Genomic DNA, 26,423 nt, shown 5'->3' on the forward strand with positions numbered 1-26,423 from the left:
CTGGCATGTCGTTGCAGCCGGCCTGGCACCCCAACTAACCTCGAGCTTCGTGTAGCCTGGAGTTTATAGCAGCCTGGTCTTTCTCCCCCTTTTATTTTCCCTCCAGTTTTAAATTTTTTATGGCCAATTAAAAATAATCGAGTCCCAGAAATTCCAAGTCTGAAGCAAATGACCACCACCCTAGGCCAACTTTTGTTCTCCCCTGCTCTTAAACTAGGGCTGCCCCAGGAAACAAACGGTAGCATCAACCTTGTGACGCTTAGTGGGCAATACCCCGTGTAGAGGAGGACTTTACTGGGCACTCGACACTGCCAGTGTCCACCTGACAAGTGGTAAACAGGTTTGAGGGGATACTTAGCCCCCTAATTCTAAGTACTCTTTGCAAGCGGGAGAGGAGAAACCTCAGCGTTGATCTTTGTTCCTCCACACCAGCTCAAAAAGGTGATAAGGTTGCTCAAGGTTTGCATAGCGGCTTTTTAACCTTTCCTCGCCCTCCCAGATGGTCTGTGGTACAGTTGTCTGTTTCCAGGGGATGTTCTCTTCCATTGGGACCTTTCCCTCAGACATGGCTCAAATGAAGACAAAACCCTTGGCGAGAGGCCTCGTGAGGTAAGGTGGCAGTTCAGGGAGAAGATGGTGAAGCCACCTCCGGAAGGCTCCTTGCTGGGATGCTGATATGCCAAAGAAGCTGAGGCCACAGCAAGCCCAGCCCTATGTCCTTCTGGGAAGGTTTTTAGGTGGGGAATCCTCCTGGTCTCTAAAGGCAGAGAAGCCCAAAGCGGTGGTCTGCTAGCTCAGAAGGAATGTGTCCTCTCCACACCATTCTCAACAGAGCTGGTTGTCACCCCCTGCCATGTGGTAATAGGGTGGCTTTTGGTGCCCCGGTTGAGAGTGCTGTTAGTTACTGGCCATAATGACAAGGGGTTCCTTGCTCATTCTTCATGGCTTCCCTGGCTTCCAAGGGACAGAAATCTGAAGTTTACTCCTAGGATCTTCACGGAGGAAGTCAGTGCACCTGCCTAGCAGGAGTCCAAACTGTCCCTGGAAGGGGCCACTTCAAATGCCAGCTTGATACAGTAGGGTTCCCTCCGGCTAGACCTCTGTCTGCTGGTACCAAAATCCCTGTTGGGACCTAAGCAAGCCCAAAGCCATTGTTACAGGAAGGGCAGTTCACCTTGAAAGTCCCAGACCCATCTTCAGTGTGTGTTCAAGGTCTACCCATGTTGTTATACATGCCAGGGAGGCAGGTCTGAGTACACTAGGGTAACTTCCATCTCCAACCCCCTCTTGGAGGAAGCTCTGACTCTTCCAGATCCTGTACTTTCCCCATTCCTTTAAAGGTATCTTTAAAAACTCTGTTGGTTTTGGTCTTGGTGGATGTGGGCACAGTAGCAACAAGTGGGCTCTGTTCTGTTCTGTGGCTGCAACTGGGGGCTCAGCGAGCCCCGTGCCAGACTCCAGGTTTCAGCCAGGATTAGCCAGGCCTATCCTGAGCCACTGTTTTCTAAATATGAAAACAGTGCACCCTTTTTGTCTCAGGAGATTGTACAAAGATCCCAGAGAAGGTGGGATGCTCTAAAGAGACATGGAAGAACATTCTCTTGGCTGGGTCACTGGTCTCCATCCCTTGCTTGGTCCTGGAGGAGTGCTGCTGGCAAGACCAAGTTACCTGTTTGCTTCACAGGACCCTCTCTCATACCTAGTGCCTGGATAGGTGAAGCCCATTTGGATGCACGTCTGCCACTCCATGCCACCCCTACCGTTAGAGCCATACCATGGACATCCAAGCCCATTCGAGTCCTGGATTCAGTTCTCTACCTGACACCCTGAAATAACCCCCTGCCCTGGGAGTGAGGACAATTTAAGGTCAGGTTAACTGTATTGTCAGAGCAGTGTGTACAGTCAACAAGGATGCTAGCAGAGTCAAAGGTTGGAGTGCTCTGTTCCTGCTGTGTGCATTTGCCAACCCCCCCCCCAAATCATAGGAAACTAACCCCCTTTCTAGTTCTAGGAGCCCCAGGCTCAGCGTGGACCACACAGAACATAAATGATTTCCAACTAAGAGGAACTCAGCTTACTGCTGTGTGGAGGGGCTAGCAACTTTTTATTTGATTGCAGTAGATTCTTGCAAATCCTGTGGTACAAGGGTCCCAAATGGGCCTGTACTGAGCTCACACAGGGGCCTTACTGAAAGCTACTGGCGGTAGGCAGTGATTATGGCCTGAAGAATAGGATCTCCCTTCTGATGGAGAAGGTCTATGACTATCTTAGGGTGTGTGTGTGTGTGTGTGTGTGTGTGTGTGTGTGTGTGTGTGTGTGTGTACTGACACCTGCCAGGCTACTGAGGCACAGCCTCGGCATTGCAAGCAGTGACCCTGCAGTCTACCAACACTCTGCCAGGCTAGAGAACAGAAAGGTGCCTCACTCAAGAGCTTCTGTTTCCTCACAGTTAAAAAGAGTTGGTTGGTCCCCCAAACCTTCTACTTCAACAGCTTGGAAAAGCATAATCCCAGTGTATCTCTGGCTTCATCGCAGAAGCCTACATCCTCAAATGCCAGACAGATACCCTCATCCACCCAGACCTGGACCAAGGTCCCTAAGAGCCACATGAGCCTTTCAGCCTGATGCAAGCCTGTACCAGTCTCCACTTCCCAAACTAGTATCAGTCACCCTTCTCCAAAAATTTGTACCACCCTCACCAGCCTCTACCCTACATCTCACCGCACTCCTGCCCTGTGTACCTGCTATGATTCTATCCTACCTACTGGACCCACAAGCTGTTGATTGACTTAAAACCACCACATGGAGTATGCTCATTCAGCAACTAGGCCTGCAACCAATGGCATTTAGTTTGGAGGTAATTACCACTACAGACATCTTCATTTTTAAAAAATAAACATCTTACAAGCATCTTACAGGCCAGAGAGTAAGCAAAAATCTCACTCACACTCTTAGAATATCTGAGGGAAGCTTGAGGGTGGCACAGTGTGGACTCTTTAGCCATCTGATGAGCCACCATAACTGCCAGAGCTATTGTGCTGACTGTGGATGGCATCACTGTGTGCACAAGAAGACCTTCTGCCCAGCAGAAGGGAAGAAACTTATGTAGAAGCATCTAGAACATTCTGGACCCAGGAACCAGCCAGGTTCTGCACAAGGCTGCCAAGCATACATGATCTCATGATGAGCAGAGAGAGGGGCAAAATAGAGTGACAAGTGTCAGGCCAGCACCTTCCATCTCCAGCAGGTGCAGCAGACACACCCGTGGTACCCACAGGGGAGTGGGACAGAGCAGGAGGGCAGACAAGCCATCAGAAGCCATGACTACACACTGTCTAGAGCGCCACAGGGTCTTCTAGGAGACAAAAGGCTCACTGAGGGAAACTGGCTGAGGAAGGGACTCAGCGTGTTGCTGGGCCTGCCCTCTTGCTTAGTTTTATGGACCTATTTCACGGTCGGGCCAGTGTTTTTCTGAAGGAGGTAAGGAAAGACACCTGCCTTTTCTGCCACCTTGAAAACACCACAAAGCCAGCTCAGCCTCCACTGTTCCAGGGCCCCCCACCTGAAGGCTATGGGGACAAGCACTCCACTTCATCTCTCTGCCCACACTTGGCCTGTTCATCTGTGGAGTGCGCAGGGCCAGCCTCCCTAATGCAGAAGCACAGGCTGGGGCTCAGCACCCATGACTGATTGGTCACATGTCCTTGTCTTCCCTTGATGCCTGTCAGAGAGCCTTGGCACTGACAGGGTGCACTGCATGAGGTACTGGCTTCTGGGGGTGATGAGCAAAGGCATAGGCCTGCCCCAGAATAGCCAGGTCCACCATGACCTGCAGTAGACCACAGACTGAGAACTGGAGAGGTGCACCATTGAGCAAGAAGTAGACTGTCTTGAAGGTGTCACCACTTGTCCACATGAGTACCATCTTGAGGCTGTAAAGATACAAAGGGACAGTCAGTGTTGACCCAATGATAGTAACATATATTCAGAAGGACATATATACATGTCAGCAGTGTGACACAAAGGATTAGGGGGCACATTAAGAAATGAGGACCACAGAAGGGGGTGGAATACCCTGACTCAAGCCTGTCCAACCTACCACACCTGGCACCCTTCCCTGGTCCCAGAGAGAGGACGGTCTACCTCACACCAGGACCTGGGAGTTCTGACACCCATGGGTCATACCATGGCTCAGACCATGGCTCTGGCCAGGCCTTGAGAATGGCTTAATCACAGGGAGGCCAGGACCTCAGGGTTCATCAACCTGGCCCAGGAGGTTCCCACACTGGGTGCTACAGATGTGGGGTGGGTGGAGAAGGCAGAGGCAGGACACAAAAGCATAAAGTAGCTGCCCTGGGGCCTTCTCTCAAGAGAGATTTCCATTAGAGAAACAGAAATGGCCACTGCCTGTTGCCCCACACATCCCTTGTCTTCACATGACATTGGAGACCACAGACTGACATAACTGTTTTGCGGCATAATAAATGCAAACAAGCCCAGCTTTCCTGGCAGCTGAACCTACAGCACTAACTTTAACTGCATGCATCCCAAGTGTGCAGGCTGCACCTGGTGCCCCCAGGAAGACAGTAGATTGCTGCTGACAGCTGCAAATCCCCTAACACACTATGCAGAGGAAACACCCCACACGCTAAAGACACATCCGCTTTCTCTGGCCACCTCTCTGCAGTATGCCAGCTTCCTTCCTCCTGGAGACACCATCTTACTCCTTCCTGAAATGGCTGTCTCTTTATGCCAACCCCAGTGCTGCAGCTCAGATGCCCAAGAACAAAAGGGGCAGCACACCCAGGTGTGGTGACACTCGGATGGTGGGGGCAGATGGTTTAGGAGTTCAAGATAAGCCTCAACTACAAGACTTTGTCTCAAAGCAAACCAACACACACTACTGGAAAACCAATTATGAGAAGACACCACACACATACACAATCCAGATAAAAGACCCATGATGGGTATACTAATGTGGAGCCATATGGAGGGTACTAGTGGCTGGTGTTTCACATGTGGCTGGACAAGTCTGGGGCTACAGGTGACTGAAGTCAGTATGTATGACATGACATATCTAGGGCCAGGAATGCCAGATTTCACCTCTCAGCAAGTGGCAATGTCCCTCATAATCCTACAACACCAAATGAACAGGAAACGATGCCTATAGGATCTTCTGTGAGAGTCAAGCCCAGAAATAAGGCTTTTAGTTCTCATTTTAAAATCAGGTAAAGTCAGGGCCTAGAGCAATGGCTCAGCAGTTAAGAACATTGGCTGCTCTTCTAGGTTCAATTCCCAGCACCCACATGGCAGCTTACAACTGCCAGTAACTCCAGTTCTAGGGGATCCAACGCCCTCATATAGACATACATGGTAGCAAAACATCAATCAATGTTCATAAAATAAAAATAAATTATTTTTAAAAATCAGGTAAAGCCAAACCAGTAGGCTCAGAACACCCAGGGTAATAGATGGAGGTGGTAGGAATGAACTCTGGGTCTTGTTGGATCACCCGTGCATGCAACAACGCCCTCACACCTGAGCTCCAGTCCCCAATAGAGGAGCAGAGCATGAGAAGGGTTGGGATCATTCCCCTGCTTAGGTGGGCCACATCTGATTCACCACCTCTCAAACAGAGCCCAGGATCCCCCTACGACAGACAGACAGACAGACAGGCAGGCAGGCAGGCAGGCAGGCAGGCAGGCATGTCAAACTTCCAGAGGCCTCAGGGACAAGTCACACCTGTCCGGGACCCCAGGAAATGCCTGGACAGTCATGTCTTTATACTTATCCCAAGCAGAAAGCAGGTGCTGGACTCTCAGGGACCAGCCTTTAAGTCAGTGACCCAAAGCCCTGGTCAGACATGCCATGGCCTAGACAGAAACCAGAACCAGCTGTGACCCATGTGGGTATTCTATAAACCAACATAGATTAGGAAGACCCTGCAGCAAAGGTGACTAACTTGCCCTCAGAGTCACAGGTGCCTGGTGAGCATGTGCTGGGACAAAACATGCAGAGGTGACCTGTGTGTGTGATTCAGTTAGACACACAGAGAAGGTGTTTAAATAATTCACCCAATGTCACATACTAAGTGGGTATGGGATCCCTTGGGCTCAACTCCACAGTCTGGCAGAGACAGAGCCGCAGCACAGGATTTACAGCTATAGGCCTTAGCCTCAGACCACCTGTCCCTGCCCAGGCCACCTGCCCAGTGCCCTCACTGTTAAGATCCCATTGGCCCCAAGTGCATAGTTGTGTCTGTAACAGCAAGTGGAGACATGAGGTAATCCCTGGAGCATGGCACTGCCCAGTGCCAAGGATATTCTTAGGCTCTTGGATTCTTCCTTTGGATGGTCTCTATCCTCCAGGAAAGATAGCTTGTTGGTGACGTCAACGCCATTCTGTTCCCGGGACAGGAACATGCTGATGTTTTGACACAGTCTGAATGGCTCAGAGAGGTAGCAGGGGGAAAGGAGACCACGGTCTACACATCAGAAGCTACAGGGCCTCTGGACACAGGGAAAACTCACGGGTCAGTTTCCTGGAACTGTTAATGCTTCATTTGCTCTGAGGCAATGAACACTAGGCTTTTCTCCACACTGGGGTTTCCCCAATCCTTTACTTCAGTGGCACCTGCATGTGCAAACAGTGAACCCTGCCCCTGAAATCCCAGCACTCAGGAGGCTAAGGCAGGAGGATCAAGTGTTGAACATGGCAAGCATGATGATGTATGCCTTTAATCCCAGTACTTAGGAGGAGAGGCAAGAGGACCTCTGCGAGTTCAAGGCCAGCCTGGTCCACATAGCAAGTTCTAGGCTACATAGAGAGACCCTGTCTCAAAGGGGGTAAGGGGAAGGAAGAAAAATGGAGCCCAAGGGCAGCATGGGGAAGTGAGGGGTAGAGACACATTGCATCCCAAGAAGTCTGTCACTCATCCTTGGATGGAGGAAACAGCTGGCCTAGGGTCTAGCCAAAAGATACCCAGAGTGCAAGGTATCTGCTCTCCTAGGTAGGGAGCGAGCCTTGCAGCAAAGCCAGTGTGGGTGTGGAGCAGACTGTCACCCCTGAAGCCTAGATTTTCTACTTCAAGATTATACTGAAGATCAGGAAGTAGAGAGAGGGAGATCAAGATCACATGGAGGCCTAGGCACAGCTGCGGCTCCCTCTTTGCTCCCTCTCTGCCCAGAGCTGACTGCTCTCTCTTCAATGGGCCTCTTGGCCTGACCCTCCTGTCCTCCCACACTGTTTTAATCTAGGCTCCCATTACCTCATTCTTGGCTCCAGCATTTTTCTTCCAAACCAGGCTGCCAGATCACTGCTCTTAAAATACCTCCTCACCTCATCTTTGCCCTGGGCAGCCGACAGGGTGCCTCTCTTTGGCACCCAGGACAGTAAAACCAACTGTTGCACCTGCTCATCTTGCCTTCCCTCGTCAGCCCACTGACACGCTGACCGCAGCCCAGGACCAAGTCACCACCACCGCCACCTATAAAAGCTTCCCCAGGACTGACATCAAGCCAAGCCATGTCCCCTTGGAGGTGATTTGTAACCCTGGGTTAGGCAGTTCTCTTAAATGGAACACCAAAAACAATAAAAGACAAAGCAGATATACTCCGTGTCACCAAAGCTGACAGGGTGTTAAGTCTCCTAGACTTTCCTTGCAGTCCTAACATAGCTGGGGATGACCCTGAATTCATAATTCTCCTGCCTCCACATGCTGGGTTTACAGGAGTGTACCCCATACCTAGTTTGTGTGGTACTGAAGATCAAACCTCCAGAGCATGCCAGGCAAGCACTCTACCAACAGAGCCATTCCTATCCCCTAGGGTTGAAACATAGGCATTGCAACAGACAACATTGAAAAAGTAAGCAGACAAGCCAGAGTAGGATATAAAGGAAATATTTATAAATCATATATTTGATATGATTCTAATACCCAGAATAGAACGTTTTAGTTCTTAAAATTCAGTATAAAACACTACAAATACACATTCTAAAATGGGTAGGGATTCCAAAGAGACACTTCTTCAAGGGCATAGCCAGGTCTACATGAGATGTTCATCGTCATTTAATTGTCAGTGAAAGCCAAGCACTTCATTCACACCCAGAAGGATGTTAGGAATTAAGAACAAACAAGAAGAGCTATGGGGCTCAGCCACCTCACCACACACACAGCAGGTGGAATGTGGAAATGTGCCTCTCTGGAAAACAGGCTGGTAGTTTCATAGAGGTCACATACCACAACAATCATGTGACCTAGTCATTCTATGTCTACATGCTTTTTGGTTTTTCGAGACAGGGTTTCTCTGTGTGTCTGTGTAGCTTTGGAGCCTATCCTGGCACTTGCTTGGAGACCAGGCTGGCCTCGAACTCACAGAGATCCGCCTGCCCTCTGCCTCCCGAGTGCTGGGATTAAAGGCGTGCGCCACCAATGCTCAGCCCTACATGCTTTCTTGGTAAATGAAAACATAGTACGTTGTGTTTTGAAGTTGTGCATGAAGCCAGGAGAGCATGAGTCACAGCATCCACCAACTGAAAACATAGACATCTGGTATACCCACATAATCAAATCATGGACAGGAATGAAGCTCAGACCAGACACAGATGGCCACACGCTGTATGATTCCACAGGTATGTGATGACCAAAGCAGTCCAATCAGGAAAGACAGAACTCAGGTAAAAGGTGTGGAGGAGTCTGGCTCAGGTGGGCATGGCTACTAAAGAGTTCAAGTTGCTCAGCCTTTACCATGAGGAAACTGCTCCAAAACTAGAACAGGGTGCTGGCTACAGCCTGTGCCTGCACTAACATGCACCACTAGGTACTCTGCAAGCAGGTGACTTGTGGTATATGAATGGTATGTTCCAGTGGGTGGTACCTGCCCTTTCTGCCGTGGGCACTGTGAGCAGTACTTCTCACAGAGCTATCAGAATGAACAAACAACACAGGCTGATTATAGAGGTCTGGCAGTGACAAAAACATGTCCCAGAAGAAGCATGCTGGGTTTCCCAGAAGGCTATAAATGCAAGGGGCCTGCTCAGCGGACCAAGGCTAGATCTGTAGGATCATTGGTGAAGCAAAGCCCAGCTTTTGGGAGCATGTCACTATGGCAAGAGCCCAGAGTCCTAACTGGATCCTGCAGAATGACCTGGCCGGTTGCTCAGCCTCCTTGACTTTTAACTGTCCATGTTTTCATCCTGTCCTCACATGGCCTCCACCCTCCCTCATGTGGGCCCTGCCTCTAAGCACCTTCCCTGCTAGACTCTTCGGGCTCTGCAATGCCTCTGTCTCCCCATCCTGTACTCCCAGTGCCTTCCCCAGCTACTCCTTCCTGTTCCATGCTGTTGAAGGTTGCCTAATGCTTGGCTCGCTCTTATCTTTTACACCCACCCCTGTTCTCCAGTAATTACTTGTTAGGGAACAGTCTTCAAATCTAGTAAAAACCTGGAGGAAGAAGAATGCAAATACCCCCCCCATCCGCCTTGCGGAGTTCACTGAATTAATTAGTAAAGTCATTCCAAACATATCATCATTCATCCCTGGCTCAAGAACCACAGCCAATCAATGTTTTTCAAGAGGAAAATTATTCAAAAATATCTCCATCAGTAGCTCCAAGGTAGGAAATCTGCGTATGTGCCTGTTGGATTGTGTATGCATGCTCATCTGTACACATGTGTAAAGTAAGACTTCACAGAAAATCTGCTCTGAAGGAGCCCCTGCTCCCTGACTCCCAGCCCCAGGGACCCATATGTAGAGGAGAGTTGGGTGGAGGTCCCAAGGTAGATCCCTCCCCATTATGGTGCAAGGGTGTGAGCAGGTCCTTAGAGTAAAGTAATAAAACCTACATGGTCATGTTACCACCTGTCAGCAGCCTCTACTTTCATTGTGTTTAAGTGATTATGTGTGTGCACGTGTTTTAAACACAACACTTTCAACTCCATCACAAGAAGCACCCACACTCTAAATGTATTTGAAACTGCACTTTCCACAGCTTCAAGAGTCACAATCCCCAGATTTGGGGTAGTCCAGCACTCCATCTGGAAAAAGTGAGGAGACGGTGGGGCCTGAGACACCCGCAACTAGGATTCCTGGTGGGCAATCCTAATAATAGCATCCGCCCCTTCAGTAATGGAAGCTTGGCTGGCAAGTGCCTCTGTGCACATGAAGGCACCTAGCACCCTGCCCCAAGAAGACATGCTAGCGGGAAGCCCTATATCTCCTTGGCCCTAAGATACCTTCTCTAAAACATCTCTGCTGTCAGATGAAAATGGGTCACCAACACTCAAGTTTTGGAACAGCAACAGCAAAGAGTTAACGGCCTCCAGAAGTTACCCCAAGGCTTTTCCTCCGTGCCCAGTATTGACACAGACTCAGAACTGTAGCTCTACCTGTATATCCACCAGCCCCAAGCCAGAGCTTCGGGATCTTCATGGCTCCAACCCCACCAGACATTAAAACAAACAAACAAACAAAAAAAAAAATCAAGGCCTAATTCAGGGGTCTATCCACCTTCATTTAGGAAACTGGACTCACTGTGGTCACAACTGTCAACCTACCTCTGCCCTGCACATCTGTGTATCTTGTTAGAGCCTAAATGGCACTAACTCCCCTCACCCTGCCCTGCCCTACACTCTATACCTGAACCCACACCTCACGTGTGCCTTCACTCTACACATGTATGCATAAGCCTCAAACTTGCAATCCTGCATCCAATAAAAAGAACTGCTGAGAGCTATTGAAACACAGTTTCCGGCGTGACCCCAAACCTCTGCACTATCCACTGTCAGCCTGCTCTTTCCAGGATTTAGTTTTCTCAACAAAACAGGATGCTGTGATTCCAATGACATTAAAGGGCCACCACAATACACAAGGGCACAGAGAACCCTCAGAGAAAGGGGGACTCTAAGTGTCTTCCACAAGCTGTGGGATGACTTTAGTGAGAAGTGGCCAGGGTCTCAGGGAGAAGTAGGAGGGAGTCACAGACGTGGGCGGGGTCTCTGAGAAGTTAGCAGGGTCTCTGTGTGAAGGCAGGCAAATGGCTTCCTCAAGGATGGTGTCCAATTAAACCCATGGCCGTGTTCTTCCCCGCTCCCCACCAACTGACCTGTGCTCAGTGAATGCTATTTCCTTCGAGACTTCCCAGCAGTCTCTGGGGACTGTCCTATGCTATACAGATGTTTCCACACAGTTCTTAGCATGACCCTCACAACGGCTCTATACCCCTTCTCTAGACTGTGGCAAGTCCCAGTGTGAAAAAGTCATAGTTAAGGCACCTTTGGTAAGGCCACCTGCACTGCCACATCCAGTTGGCTGGGTACCATGCTCCTCAATCCCTGGTCCCAGGAATGAGCTGCAGCTTCTGATGGACCATGATCTCCACAGAGGGTTTCTGCTTCCCTCCCCGGCCCCATCTAAAAATATCTTCTCAGACAAGAGTCAAGGCCCAGTCTTCTTAAGCAGCATGATTCAGTCATACTGTCAGTGCCCAATAGCCCCAGTGAGTGCCGTGGGAACCTCCTCAGGAACACCCTTACCTCATGCCCTCCGTGGAGCGGTGACGGTAGTTTCGATACAGCTGTGGCACACCCAGCATGGCCTCAGTCAGCACAGCCAGGAAACCCAGCGTCTCCACAAACAGAGCTGAGTCAATGGACAGGTAGGTGACATAGCCTGCCACACCTGTGAAGGCCAGGACACACTGCACATAGTCTGCAAAGCTGCTCCAATGCCAGAAATGGTGAGTATCAAAGTCTGGGGACAGAGAGAGAGAGGGGGGTGACTCAGTTGGGAGTGCAAATTGGAGCTTATGGGGAGAGAAATAACAAGGCATGGGCAGGTGAAGTCAGTATGGGTAGTGGAACCATGTGACGTGTCAAGGTCATAGTGAGGAGAAATGAATGGGTTAGAACAATCCAAGGTTAGTGTGGAGAAAAATACAAAGGGGTCAAGGCCAATGGGAGGAGACCTGAGTGGGTCAAGGTCAATCAGTGCAGGAGATGTGGATAGCTCAAATTCCACGTGTGAGAAGAGACGTGAGCAAGCAGTCAGGGTGGAGGGGAGCAGGCTGAGGTCAGTATGGAGAGATGAGAGCATTCTGATAAAAGCAATTCCAGAGACTTTTGGTACCAATACTGAGCCAACAGAAAGGATGCCAAGTCCTTTAACTTCATCCCGATAGTTCTAGGAAGGAGCCCAGGATATTGTACCACAGCCTCTGGAATCTGACTCCTGGGTTAGAACTACAGCTCTGCCCTCTGTAACTCTGATTGAATTAACCATTAACTATAACTCTGGCTAACGCTGGTTAACGTACCCACCTCCTGGGACTGGTCTAAGGGTTAATGCATCAGTCTATGAGCCTTATGGTGTTTTCAGCCCACAGTAGGGATTCAGTCAACACACAGTACTATTACTTCATATTTGGTTGCCACAACAATATCCTGTCTTGTTTCATGATAGACTCTGTGGAATATCCACAAGCAATCACACAAATGGACTAAATGACACTCCAGGGGACCTGGAGACTGTGGCAGCTGCAGAGAAGCTTCAGATGAGAAGGGGAAACCTGGCATAAGACAGGATGTGGCATGGCTATGTCTGACCTGGTTCTCAGATCAAATGCAAGACAGAAACATCCAGCAGGTGTAAGTGGGCAGGGCCCAGAGATGCCAGGGCGTGAGTTCTGCTAAGTGTGGCTGTTTCAATGGAGTGGTGGGATGTTTTTCTCTTCTATTTTTGTCATTGCTTTGCTTTTGGTGCTGGGGAAGCATTCCAGGCAAGTGCTCTACCACTGAGCTAAACCCCAGCACACTGAATACATTCTGTCATAAGGAAAACGGCTAGCGAGTTACTGACTAGTTATCCCTCTTTGTAAATGGAAACTGGACTGACCTTAACATGCAGGCCACAGCAAAGCTGCAGAGACCCAGAGGTTTTCAGAGGTCCAGCCCACCCTGCATCAGCATTTCTGCCTTCTGCATCCAAACTGTGCATGTGAGTTAGCAGGTCACCATCTCCCTGTGCTACACATTAAATTCTGTGTGTGTGTGTGTGTGTGTGTGTGTGTGTGTGTGTGTGTGTGGTATGTGTGGTATGTGTGTATGGTGTGTATGGGGGGGGGCTAGCTAACTTCCTCCCAGTTACTCACTCAGCACATGAGAAAGGCCATTTCTAACACTACCCCAGAAGTTCCGTTTTAGTTCTGGGGGTGGACTAGGCCAAAAAGGAGTAATCTGGAGAACCCCCAGAGAGCACACACTGACCAGGTTACCTGCACTAAAGGGCATTTTATGTGGGTTACGCACTGTCTAGCTTGGAGGTAATGTTGTCCCATACCCACCCCACTTACCAGACTCAGAGACACAAGGGAACCACCCTGTCCAAGGTTACAAGTCTCACTGAAGCCTGAACCCAGGAGAAACTACACAATAAAGACCCGCCTTTCTGGGTTTGGGGGTCTCAGAGGTCCCCCTCCTGAGCCTCAGCAACAGACATGTGGCCCTGACAGCCTAGATGTGTTATGAACACATCAATAAAAATGTGACTTGGGGCCTACGATAGGGCTAAAGCTGTGCACAGAGAACTGGGAATGTCACCATGTGTCATCCACAGCAAGGCTCTCAAGTGTTGGTGGCTCATGGACTATATGGCTTTAGTTTCTCTGCATTCTAGAGCCTTCCACAGCTCCAATGCATCCTGATGGTCTAAGAGGCAACAAGCACTGGACCCTCAGATGAGAAGCCCAATCATGAAAGGAGCCTGCCCTGGGGCAGCAGGTGTAAGCAGAACTGTCCTGAACTACACAGGGAGTACCCAGGCTGCACTGCCACCCTGGGCAGTGTCCCAACACTTTCAGGGAGAGCGAAACCAACCCTCAGAGGTAAAGAGATTCCCAAAAGATCACCAGAGAGAAGCATCGGCCCAATGCAACATCATCCCATGTGGCATGCGGTGACCAGAGACCTGGAGGCCAGGGGTAGTCCTGTTGAAGGTAGCAAGGGTCAGATGAGGGACAAGGGATGGCTCCTGGGACAACTGGTTACTGAGAGGCTGTGAGAAAACTTGAGGATGACAGGCAAGACACAGTACCCCAAGGAAGACAGACAGTAAAGAGGCTTTAATAATGTAAAACAAGCATTGCTGAAAGCTCTGATGTCACTCCTAATGTCATTCAGAATCTATGATGTGCAACAGGATGGACAACCCAATTTAAAAAAAAAAAATGGGCAAAAGTAATGGACAGAATGTAGCCAAGAAGCACATGGAAGAAAACTCAGCATCCTCATGTCATTAGGACAAGTCCAGTCATCCTGGACCCAATGAGCAGACCCTGAGTTCAGAGTTGTCCTAACACTGCTATGACGGAGAGACACTCGGGGTTTACCACAGTGTTGAGCACAGAAGGAAACCAAGACCAGGAAAGGGCACTTTTATTGTTGTCATTGAGGTTGTTGTATACCCTCAATAGCCTATCTCTAGGGCAGTGGTGGATACCACCTTGAGATGCCACCAAAGACAGCACAGTTAGTTACACAAGGCAGTTTCAACACCCGTGGTTTACAACCCGTGGTCCTACGGTAGCCCACGAGCACCCTCGTGTGGCTTGTCTGTGCCAGTTCAGGCAATGCCTTCCTGCTCCCGCAGGAGCAAAGTGAGAACAAGTCACATCCTCCAGATAGCAGCAGAGTCCGACTCTGGCAGACAAGGCCTGGGTTCTCTCATCCCCCGCCTAAAGTCCAAGCCAATGACAATCAGCCACTGAAAAGGCTGAGTGAACCCCAGACCCAGGGGGGAGAGCAAGGTACAGGGCTCTACTGTGTACGAGTTCTCAGAAATGACAGTTCCGCTCCTAGCCAGCAGAGGTCAGGGGCCTTCCACAACCAGCTGTGGCAGTAACCTCTGAGAAGCTGTGGGGGGTGGGGGTGGGGAGGGGCTGATGGCACAGACACAAAGTAGGACCCAGGAGAGTGAGCTGTTAGAGGTGGTGAGCTGGGTAAGGACAGGCCACCCTGACGACAGCATGGCACCATATGTAGAACCTCAAAGCTCGACCTGGCAAGGGACTGTGGCATGTTTCTCTCCAGTCCCCTGAAGTACTCAGCCCCACCACGGCAGAACCCACAGCCTCCAGGCTCAGAAAGGTTTCTTGTGGCTGCCATGCTGTCCCATATCATCTGTGGCACAAGTCTGGAACCGTGGACTGGAGAGAGAAGGAGCTCAGCTGGCCACCCAGAGCCTACACCTTAGTCTGTGAATTCGGGAGAGCCCAGATGAATTCCCATCAGCTGCAACTAACACCGGCCACTCTTTCCTTGAGCTTCACTGAACAAGGCCACCTAATGAGACCACAAGGTGATTCTCACCCAAAACTGGGCATCCCCATGGCCTTGCAGTCATCACAGCCCCCTGGGTCAACACTCCAGAACAGCTCCCACCATCCTGGGGGACAGCAGCATCAAGGGAGACATCTTTAAACCAATCAGAAGAAACAGGAAATGCAGTACTCTGTCCCCAGCTGGACAATTAAAGATTGACCAGGGCTCTGTACAGGAGACCAAGAACCAGGCTCAGCAGCACAAGGGCAGAGGCACCTGCCAAGCTCTTTCCCCATGAATCACACAAACATGCTTGTTTTCAAACCTGAAGGCCCTTCCTTCCTAGACAGTTATGGCTCCTTCTTCTGCCAGGGTCCCACCAGCATGCTAACCCCACATACCAACCAGGAATGGAGAGTATACACCTGATGACTCCAAAAGCTTAGCACAATGAATAGGCCTGTCCAACAATGTCTGTGCTGACTGTACATTGAAAGAATGTTTTATAAAATAAACATAAAGGGTAACTTCACCCATTTCTTTTCCCTTGTCTGGGGGACGGAGCCTTGGAGCAGGTGGTCTCAGATCCTGGGCCTCCTGAGCCTGGGGCTCTGGGTCTGCCCTGCTGCTTTTCCATCTTCTTGGATGGGCTACTGAAAACTCTGCACTTGGCTGTGTGGCTCATGCACTGGCTACATTGTTTCCTCAGCAGAGCAGACTGCTCTTCACTACTGCCTAGAAGCACCATCTGCGTAGATCACCTGAGATTGAGACAGTTATCCTCATCAGACAGCCTGCCCAGAGGGTTCCAGGCCAGCCCTCCAACCCCCAGCCTGGCCAGACCCTCAGTCAGAAGACCATCTGAGCCAGGGCTTCCCAGGTCAGGGCCAGAGAGAGGAAGACCAAACAGGCAGAAACTAGAGCCTAGAACAGGGTTACCAAAGTCTAGAGCTCTGCTCCTGGGGGTAAGACAACAGAGTATGTAGCAACTGATTTGGGCTCTTGTCTGGAGGCAACTGTGGCCTGTTGACATTGACATTCTAAGCAGTTGTGGGGAAACAACCTTGTATTTGGAAAATGCACTTAACCTCAAATGGCTCAGGAGAAAATAATAACTGTAGTCCAAACTAAACTTGGTGACATCCAAATAAATTAATTAAAATAAAAACAAAAGACTCTAAGCCTAGCCAGCCTGGTTCAGATTCATGCATAGCCTTCCTTCCTCCCACTCGTGCCCACAGGAACACCCGCTGAGAGGCAGAGGCCCTAGTCTCAGGGCCAAGCCTGTATGAGATTCCAGGGCATGGACCCCCAGGTGGAGAGATGATGAGAGCCACACAGCCCCAGCCCTCCACAGGCCAGTGCCCTCTTTCACTCTACCTGAGTCCAGGTCAGATACATGAAACAGTTTTTAAGATTAACAACAACTCCTGCAGCAGCTGAAATGGCCCTCCTGGCCTTCCATATCAGATTGCTGGTCTGGACTCATCCCAGCACTTCCCTCACCCACAACAGAAAAGGGACAGGCAAGGATGGCTGAGACCCAGAACCAGTATTCTAGGAATGGGGCGCTAGCTCACCAAGGAAGCTGGGCAGCAGTGCTGGTTGTGTGCCATGTCCAGTCCCCTGCTCCTGGCTTCCAGAAAGGGTCCCCTGGCTGACTGGGAGCACCCACTGCTTGGCCAGAATAAAACAAGCAGCTTTGTATTAACAGAGGCTGGCATCCCAATCCACTGTCAAGTTGCCTGAATATGGCTAGTAATGGTAACACATCACTATGTTAGTGACTCCCGGGAAGGCCAGGAAAACTGGAGTCAGTGATGCTCAGTGTGTGCAGGCTGTTGGTGCTGTTGACTCTGCCTCTCCCTTTAGGAGTCCTTTCTGAATCTCTCCTTACCAACACACCAACAGAGGTTTGGAACACTCGACTCCAAGTTTTTCCCTCAATGGCACTGACAGGTAACACTGAAGCCTGTCTGTGGTCAAGTTGGTATGAAACATTGTTCCTTAGCAGGGTTCCCTTCGACACAGAGATGAGCCAGGAAAGAGGACTCAGGGACCCACACCTATTCTGTCACCATACTGCAGTTGACGATAGCAACCTCTGCTACCAACAGTTCCATATGAGCTTATTACAGTACAGTTCACAAACAGCCAAAAGGCGCAGCAAGGCTCTGGCCCAGGGGCCACAAGAATAAACAGTTCTACCACCCAAAATGGTGCCTTCACTTTCAAGAAGTTTTAAGGTTCCTGCTTTACAGCAGTCTTGTAAACAACACTGTGCTCAGTGCCAACAGTGAGCTACCATGGAACACTCCATCCCAAGTTTAGTCCTTGATGGCACTGATTGAAAACAACACTAGAACAGTTAGGTACACACACTTGTAGAAAACCATACCAGAAAACCCCTGAGCTGGTAGAGACAGAGGGTCTGAGCATGCAGTAGTGGTCCAGCTACAGTCAGCATCCTCTCCTGTTTAGCTCCTCTGCTCCAGGCTCATGCCCAGCCAGCCAGCACACACAGGGCAGGAGCTCCACACTAGGGACACTATCACACGCAGGGTGGGGACTCCCTACAGGAGGAAAAGGCTGAGAGGACCAGCAGTCACCCAGAGCCTGTCCTCAGAGGAAGCTGTTGCCCGGAGAGATTCACTACTGTTCTTGCCACCAGCTCTGGAGCAGCATCTGAGGTTCTGTCCTGGGGATGTGTGTGGAAGCAGAGAGTTCAAGGCCCTCGCTAAGGGACAGATGCTCAGAACAGAGCACAAGCTTGAGCTCAAGAGTGCTATCAAAAGAATGAAGAACTAGGTCCTGAGGGATGAAGAGGAAGTTGAGCCAGGAATGGTGGAATACCCGTGATTTTTACACTTGGGAACTAACATGGGAAGATGGTGAATACCAGGCTGGCCTGGGTTACATAGGGCACCTAACCAGAACCTGTCTTGGAGGAGAATGGAAGCAATGAGGCAGAGGCCGCAACTAGTGGCTCCATGGTCAGGGAAAGAAGCAGGCTGCTGCAGTTAAGAGCTCTCCTGAAAGCAGAGCAGTTTCCAGACTGGCCTTAATGGCCCCAGTGCCCACTGTGATGTAGCATCACCCAGCATATTAGCACATCAACAGAGCAGAGCAATGCAGGTAGTGAAGGCCAAGTGTGGCACTGAGAGGGCAGAGTATTCAGGGGCTCAAAGCTGACCAGGGAGAAGTGCAGCAATCAATATCACCAAGCCTACGGGAGGCTGGACTCAAACTGCCCCATCAAATCAAACCAGCAAGTAAGACATCCTCCCGACATATGAGATGAGTGCCTATGGCTGTCACAATATTAACTTTAAATGACCAGTGTGCAAACAAGCAGGTAAATGTAGTCCCTACATGGAAGGTAAAAAAAAAAAAAAAGAAAAAGAAAAAAAAAAACATTATTTGTGAAGAGATATTAGACCAAGCAGGGGAAAAAACAAACAAACAAACAAACAACTAAAGGAAACAAAGAATAAAGAACTAACAGAGGTACCGGCTATCCTAAAGGGAGAGCAATCACTGAGAAGCAGGAGAGTCTGGAGCCAGGCTGTATGTGAAATAGAACTCATTTTCTGAGCTCAGTAAGCGACATGAGCTAACTTCAAGACATTTCCATGGACATTGTGCTGCCGGAAGAAGGAAACTAAGAGTGCCTCTGAGAAACACAGACAAAACCAAGTGCAGCAGCACAGGCACACAGGGCATTCTGAGGAGAAGGAAAGAGAAAAGGGAACATGAAAAGGCCTCCAAACAGACCGCCAACCCGAGAAGCCCCATGACCTCCAAGTACAAAACACAGATCCCGATTACCTCAACAACTATGGCTGAATGTCAGAGATAAAGACATAATCTTGAAAGCAGCAGGAGAAAAATGATGTCACTTACAGGGGACCCCCAGTAAGATGAGCCACTCAGTGACTTCTCACCAGACACAATGCAGTTCAGAAGGCAGAAGGATGGCATTCAAAGTGCTGAAAAGAAAAACAACCATCAGCCAGGAGTCAGCGCTTAAGAAAGCTCTTAGGGAGAAAACAACCCCAGGTAAACAAGAACTGCAAAAACTGTTGCTTTCCACATGGAAATCAAGTGAGGTCAGAAGTTGTGTGAATGCATAGGATGAAAATGGAATGTGTACATAAAGGAAATTATGTAGGTTGCTCCAAAAAGATGCCAGTGAGTGGTTCCCATGTGTGATTCTAGCACTGTGGGGGGGGGGGGAGCATGAGGAAGTCCTGGACTTCATTGGAAAATCTGTTTCAAGGAAAAAGCACTCCCTCCACACACAAAAAGAAAATAAACAAAACTACAAGAATACAAGTACACACATACACACCTTTCTTGTCTTAACTGGCTTATAAAGGAACTGCAGAAAACCAATATGTTATAGTACTACCTGGGGTGTTTTAACATGCCTTCCATGACATAGTCTCCAAGACAGCACAGTAGCAGGGCAATGCCTGCGGTGGTAACTCAAACCCACAGAGACAAGAGAGGGTAGCCAAAACTTGCAAAGAAGCTTGACACAGTAGCTAACTTCTCCTTTCTCTCCTCATCTTCTTTGAAAGGAGTAAAATCTAAACAGAGTAACAATTAGAAGATACATAGTTACATTTGTAACACTCATAAACAAAATACAAATATAGTCCTCACACCAGCAAGAGAGAGAGTGGAATTACCCAGGACTTTCTATATCTCACCAAAATGAAGTCAGTACAAATTAAAAGGGCTCTGGTAAGTGAAAGTCTGTATTGTAAGCCTCAGAGAAACTAAATAAATAAATAAATAAATAAAAATTAAAAGTTATCAACATATAGTTAAAAATCACTAAAGGAATTAAAACTCCACACTATTAAAATAGTTAATAAAACAAACTGTCTTAAAGTTAAAAGAACAGGGACACACAAGAGACAAAAAGAATGACAGACAGATTAAAACATTAATCCAGGGGCTGGAGAGATGGCTCAGCAGTTAACTACACTGGCTCCTCTTCCAGAGGTCCTGGGTTCAATTCCCAGCACCTATATGGCAGCTAACAATTTTGTCTGTAACTCCAAGACCCGATACTATTACAAAGACATACATGCAGGCAAAACACCAATGCAAAAAAAAAAAAAAAAAAAAAAAAAAAAAAAAAAACATTAATCCAATATTAATCAGATAATAGGATAGAAATGGTTTTGATTTTTAGCTTTACATTTATCTATTTGTGTGACTGCAATGGTGTGCATGTGAAGGTCAGAGGTCAGTATGTGAGAGTTATTTTTCTTCCTTTCAACCACGTGGGTCCGAGGATACATCTCAGGTCTCCAGGCTGAAGAGCAACTACCTAATACCAACTTAACTATCTCACTAGCCCTGTGTTTTCTTATTTTGTTTTGAAACAAGATCTTACTAAGTATCCCAAGATGGCCTTGAACTTGCCATCTGCCTGTTGTTCAAAGTGTTAACCACAGGTGATCCACAGAAGCTATGTTAATATTAGAATAAGCTTTAAGCTAGAACTGTGGGGTGGGTCATCGACCCAGCTCCTTGGTCAAACCTTCAAGGCCTGCTTAGACTGTAGTCAGTTCAGCAGAGGCAATTTAGTGAACCCAGTCTCAAAAGAAAAAGCAAAAAGAAGACTGGGGAGGTAACTGGGTGGTGGTGCCTCCCCTGCATGAGGCCCTGAGCAAGAAGAGAAGCAACAACAACAGCAAAAAAAGTCATAGAAGACATTTTATAATGGCAAAAAAGGTCAACTCAACAGAATGACACAACTACATATGAACCTAACAACTGTTCTCAACCAGGAAAGCAACAACTGTCAGAAACGAAAGGGGAGAAAGATAATTAACAAATATTGGGACATTTCAATGCCAACTTTCAAAAAGAATACAGTTGGGCAGATTAAATAATGAGGAAAGAGAAGGCCACAGGATTACTGTAAACAGTGACCCAACAGGTACCCACCTCCCCTCAACGGGGAACACCAACAAGGACCCACAGAGAGAACACCGCAGGAAGGGCCCAGAACGAGCTCCACTCAGAATATCTGAATGTGTTCTCGACAGCTACAGCAGAGGATCCCGGAAACCAGCAAAGAAATGTGTGACCCATAAGCATGAAGGTTGCAGTGCATTCTTAAATAGAAAATGCATTGAAGAAAAGGAGGAAACACTAAGACAGAAAAAAATACAATACAACAGACCAAAACACACAGAAGGCCAGTTCTCCATTGCACAGTGACTTTACAGCTGTAAACACAGATGTTTCAAAATACAATCAATAACCCTCCACATTAAAAAACCAGAAGACAGTGCTAACTGTGGCAAAAGCAGTTGGAAAACAAAACAAACAACCAAAGTGGGGGAGGAGTTAAAGTGGAATTAAGTAAACTAGATAAAGAAAAACCAATAAAACCAAAAATTGGTTCTTTGAAAAGATCAATAAAATCAACACACCTGTAAGTAGAATAACAAAAACAACGGATGGAGATGGGATGAAAATCAGAGTCTGGAAGAAGACAAGGGTTAGTACCAAGTGCACAGGAAGTAAAAAAAGATTACAAAAGAACAAGAAAAACGATGCGCCCTTGCCAGGCAGTGGTGGCGCACACCTTTAGTCCCAGCACTCGGGAGGCAGAGGCAAGAGGATCTCTGTGAGTGAGTTTGAGGCCAGCCTGGTCTACAGAGGGAGTTCAGGATAGCCAGAACTACACAAAGAAACTCTGTATCAAAAGGGAGGGAGGGAGGGAGAGAGAGAGGGAGGGAGGGAGGGAGAGAGAGAGAAGAGAAAAATGATATGCCCACAGCTGTTGAGACAAATCTGAAATGAAGGCACAGTACAGATGAACCAAGATGGGTGAAGAAAGCAACAGACAATCTAGATAGGCTTAGAACAATAGGTGGAGCTGACACTGTTAAGTCCAGGTCCAGCCTTATCAGGTAACCGTACCAAAATTCTAAGGAGAAACTGGCCCAACCCTTCACAAAAACTCAGGAACTTACTTCATTAGCCTACTGACCTATATTTAGGATATACTAAAACCAAAGCCATGGCAATGAAAAAGGACTCCAGACCAAAACTTTTCATGAGTATGGACATAAAAAAAAAATCTTCAACATAATATTAACAATGCCATCCAGCAGTTGAGAGGTAACCAGACTCCATAATCAAATGGAATTTAGTTCAACACACAGAAGTCAATCACCACAAAATACCATAAAAACAGAATAAAAGGCAAAACTCATGCAACCATCTCCACAGACATGGCACAGTGCCTGCCTAGCCAGTGCCATCCATGACAGCAAAACAAGCCCCTTCAGCTCACAATAGCAAGGGGCTCCCTTCAGCCATTAAAGGCAACTGTGAAAAGACAGAGAGTGGCAATGAGGAGAGATAGAAGTCCTCAATGGAACCAAGAGTGGAACACACAAATCTCTCGTCTCCATCCAGTGAGGGTGATGAGGAAAGACTGGAAAGGAAGCAAACTGCTATCCCTTCTTGCAGGTGACATGACCTTTTAGGTGGGCAATCTCAAGAAGTCCAGGCACTGATCCATGGATGACAGGTTACTGAGGCTGCAGCACCAATCACCAGGTAGAAGCCAGTGTTATTGCTATAGAGTAGCAGTGAAGGATTCAAGAGGGAATGGGAATAACAAGTCCGTTTGGGTATCATCATAACTTGGAACAAGTTTAAAGTTTGTAATCTTGAATTTTCTGCATCCATTCTTCCTTCCTTTGGGTCCACCCCTCCCTTGAAATCGGCAGGTTGTAAATATTCCAGGCTGAGAGAAGCAGGGCTGTGGGTTAAGTGTATCATGCCGTGAACAGGCCATTCTTGGTGAAGCAGCTTGTGAGGTCACAGTAAGTGCTGACAGAGGGACAGGCTGCAGGGGGGAAATGGAGGAGTGTCTCAGTAGTACATACCCAGGTAGGGCCGCCTGGGGGGGGCTTTGAGTTCTTCATCCTTACTGTCTGTGGCTACATTTAAAAAGAGAGAGAAACAAAACAAAGAAAAGAGACAAAAAACACTGTTTTTAACACTGGCAAGTGAGTATTTCCTGGCACTGTTGCATTTCTTAAAAAAGACAAACAACAACGAAACAACAAAGACACCAGAGCAGAAGATTTTTGTTTCCATTGTTCAAAAATCTACTTTCTGAGCTGATCTCCAGTCTCTTCAGACAGTGCACAGGAGGACGAGGGGAAATCTCTCCCCCAAACCTAAGCCAGCAAGTTCTCACTGTTTCCACAGTCAAGGGACATTAACTACTGTGATGTAACAGGCCCCTAGAAGCTCAGGCAGCCTGGGATTGAGAACAGTTAATCCGGGGCTGAAATGCTCTTACAGACTGTGTGGTACAACTATTTTAGAGCACACACAGCAATCGGTCCACTGCCAAAGGGCAGCCAGTTTCACTGTGAATGTGACAAACACGGTGCAGAGACATCATGACAAAGACAGCCTGCCTGGACAGATATCTCACCTGGAATAGTCAGAACATCAGGAAGGATCAGCAGTTATGCTTTAACCTCCCTGCTGGCACACACCAGGTTAATAGCCCAAAGCCCTCCATGCCAGGGCACCTCGGGGCAGCTGGCAGACTCTCACTTTCTGGGGTATAAACTGCTCAAACAGAGGTGAGGTCACAGGCTGTGTCCCTGGCAGCACACCGTGGATGTAAACAACTCAAAGCTAACAGTAGATGACCTCTTCCCTATGAAGAGGAGTGGGGGAACCTGTCACCAAATCTGTGGTTTGCAGACCACAGGCACCAGACAAAGTGTAGCCTCCTGGCACCCAGCTATAATTCAAACCAATTTTATTGGTACCTCTTTTAAAGATCAAGACCCACAAATATAGAACGAGAGAAAGAACATGCTGGAACATTCAGACACAAAGTGTGGGCAGAGCAAAGGCACAGTGGTAGTGGCCCAGGATGGAGAAGTGCAGGACATATAATGCCCCTAGGCACCTATTTTCACAGCCAAACAAGCTTAGAGTTGAAAACTGCTTGTTTACAGGGCAGACAGGACAAAGTCCCAAGCTGAGAAGAACATGAGGCAGCCATCAAGCATCTCTACAGATTTGTTCCATTCTCCACAGGCACTGGGGATCTGGAGCCCCAGAAATGGCTGGATGTTCATCAGGAAATGTAGCTCATGTCTTACCCTTGAGTGACTCTGTGTGTGTGTGTGTGTGTGTGTGTGTGTGTGTGTGTGTGTGTGTGTGTGTGTGTCCTTTCCAATCCTCAGATGCTATGTGACTTCCAAGGCCAGATTGTAAGAAAGACACAGCTCAGATCCTTCTTTCCCTACTTCAGTTTTAGGGTAACCTGAAGATAAGGCCCAAGACTCGTGTGGGAGGTCTTCAGCAAGTGTTCAGCTGACATGTATACCCCACTTCTCAAGACTCAGGAAGGCAGGTCTGCATAGCAGGACCACTGTGTGCAGGACAGGCCGTGGGCAATGGCTGCAGGTGGGATGGATGAGAGGGCAGCTCAGGCGACAAAGCCAAGGCAAGCCAGCTTAGAGCTGGTGTGGGATGCATGCACAGAAGTTCCTGCTGTGACTTGCAGCAGCAGTAGCAGCAGGGGAAGCCCTCTCACGAAATACTCCATAAAATGTGCCCAGGAAGGTTGACAGCTCAATGGCTCTTGTACACCCACAGAAGGGCAATCACCATGACCACCAATTAGGAACATTTTCATCACATGGAAGAATGCTTTACCCATAGGTAGACACTACCCATCTACCCTAGAAAGTCCCAACCTGGAGTTCTAAACACTAGGAATTGAGACAGAGAAATTCAACCACCTGACTTGGAGGCACTATTTAGTCAAATAACTACTAAAATAAATTTAAAATGAAAAATACAGTATAAAACAAAATTTAAATTAAAAAAAAAACAGAAGTTAGAAACAAATCACGCTGGGCATTGGTGGCACACGCCTTTAATCCCAGCACTCGGGAGGCAGAGGCGGGCAGATCTCTGTGAGTTTGAGGCCAGCCTGGTCTCCAGAGCGAGTGCCAGGATAGGCTCCAAAGCTACACAGAGAAACCCTGTCTTGAAAAACAAAGAAAAGAAAAGAAAAGAAAAGAAAAGAAAAGAAAAGAAAAAAATCATAATGGACACACATCCTGCTGGTGGAGTGTCTGGTTAAAGACACTGCTCACAGGGACGCTGAGGTTCATCTCAGCCACAACGTGGCCTAAGATCACTCAGCCCTGAGTGTATAACCCTCCAATCCACCCACTGTCCCAGCAACCACATTGCTGGCATCATTATTCTTGCTTATGAAAGCAGTATGGGCTATGACCCACATCCCATAATACTTTGGGTTCCTAAGAAACACAGTTGGGACACAGGTGGTAGAAGAGCTCAGTCATGTCTAAAGTGCAGCTGGTCTTGCCGCAAGGGCTCAGCAGAAGAGTCTGTGCAGTAATGGGGGGGGGGTCCCAAAAGACACCTCCCACCTCTGCTGTAGCCCAGAGAAGGGATGGTGCAGAGAAGAAGCAAGGTTCCAAAGACCTAGTGCTTCCACCAAGCACCCCCACTGGCCAGAACAAGTGGGCATCAGAAAGTATAACAAAAGCAGCCAAGTAGAACACAACATGACATACGTCAGCGTGATGTACAGCATCACAGCAGCTTCCAGGAAGTCAGTGGTGAAAACTGAGGGAGACCTCCACTTCCGCCACAAATCAATCCTGGCAGCTCAGTGAGTGGGCAGGGAGCCTCTGACCAGAAGTGCTCTAGCCGACAGAGGAACAAACACTATGCAGCCCTCAAGGATAAAGGATCCCCTCAGGTGACAATCCCGACAACAGTGTGTCCTTAAAACCCACAAAGACACCCTGAGGCCAAGAAACCTCTAGGTCCAGCAAAGTAGACACGAAGTCCTGTAAATATGAATTGGACTCTAAAAATGCTAAAGATGTAAATAACAATAATTCTCTGGCCAGGTATGGTGCACATACCTTTAGCTCCAGCACTCGGGAGACAGAGGCAGAAGGATCTCTGTGAGTTTGAGACCAGCTTTGTCTATATGGTGAGTTCTAAGAGTTCAAGGACCCCATCTCAAAAAAGAGAAATAACAACAGCAAAAA

At 48.3% G+C, this 26,423-nt stretch overlaps 1 protein-coding gene across 4 annotated transcripts in view; it reads right to left on the bottom strand.

Annotated features, from left to right (window-relative positions):
* Positions 1-2,083: 2,083 nt before the first annotated feature.
* Positions 2,084-26,423, bottom strand: part of Slc66a2 (solute carrier family 66 member 2) — a 35,163-nt gene continuing 10,823 nt past the window's right edge. For 2 of the 4 annotated variants that reach the window (XM_027403671.2, XM_035440314.1), the window contains exons 5-7: positions 23,241-23,294; positions 11,533-11,749; positions 2,084-3,932 (exon numbers count right to left, since the gene is read on the bottom strand). In XM_027403671.2, coding sequence (XP_027259472.1) covers positions 3,725-3,932; positions 11,533-11,749; positions 23,241-23,294 — 479 coding nt within the window. In that variant the 3' untranslated portion in view covers positions 2,084-3,724. The remainder of the gene's footprint in view (positions 3,933-11,532; positions 11,750-23,240; positions 23,295-26,423) is intronic. The other 2 variants (XM_027403674.2, XM_027403675.2) reach the window with 2 other exon arrangements.

This window comes from Cricetulus griseus, chromosome 2, assembly GCF_003668045.3.
Source record: "Cricetulus griseus strain 17A/GY chromosome 2, alternate assembly CriGri-PICRH-1.0, whole genome shotgun sequence".
Classification (NCBI taxonomy): domain Eukaryota; kingdom Metazoa; phylum Chordata; class Mammalia; order Rodentia; family Cricetidae; genus Cricetulus; species Cricetulus griseus.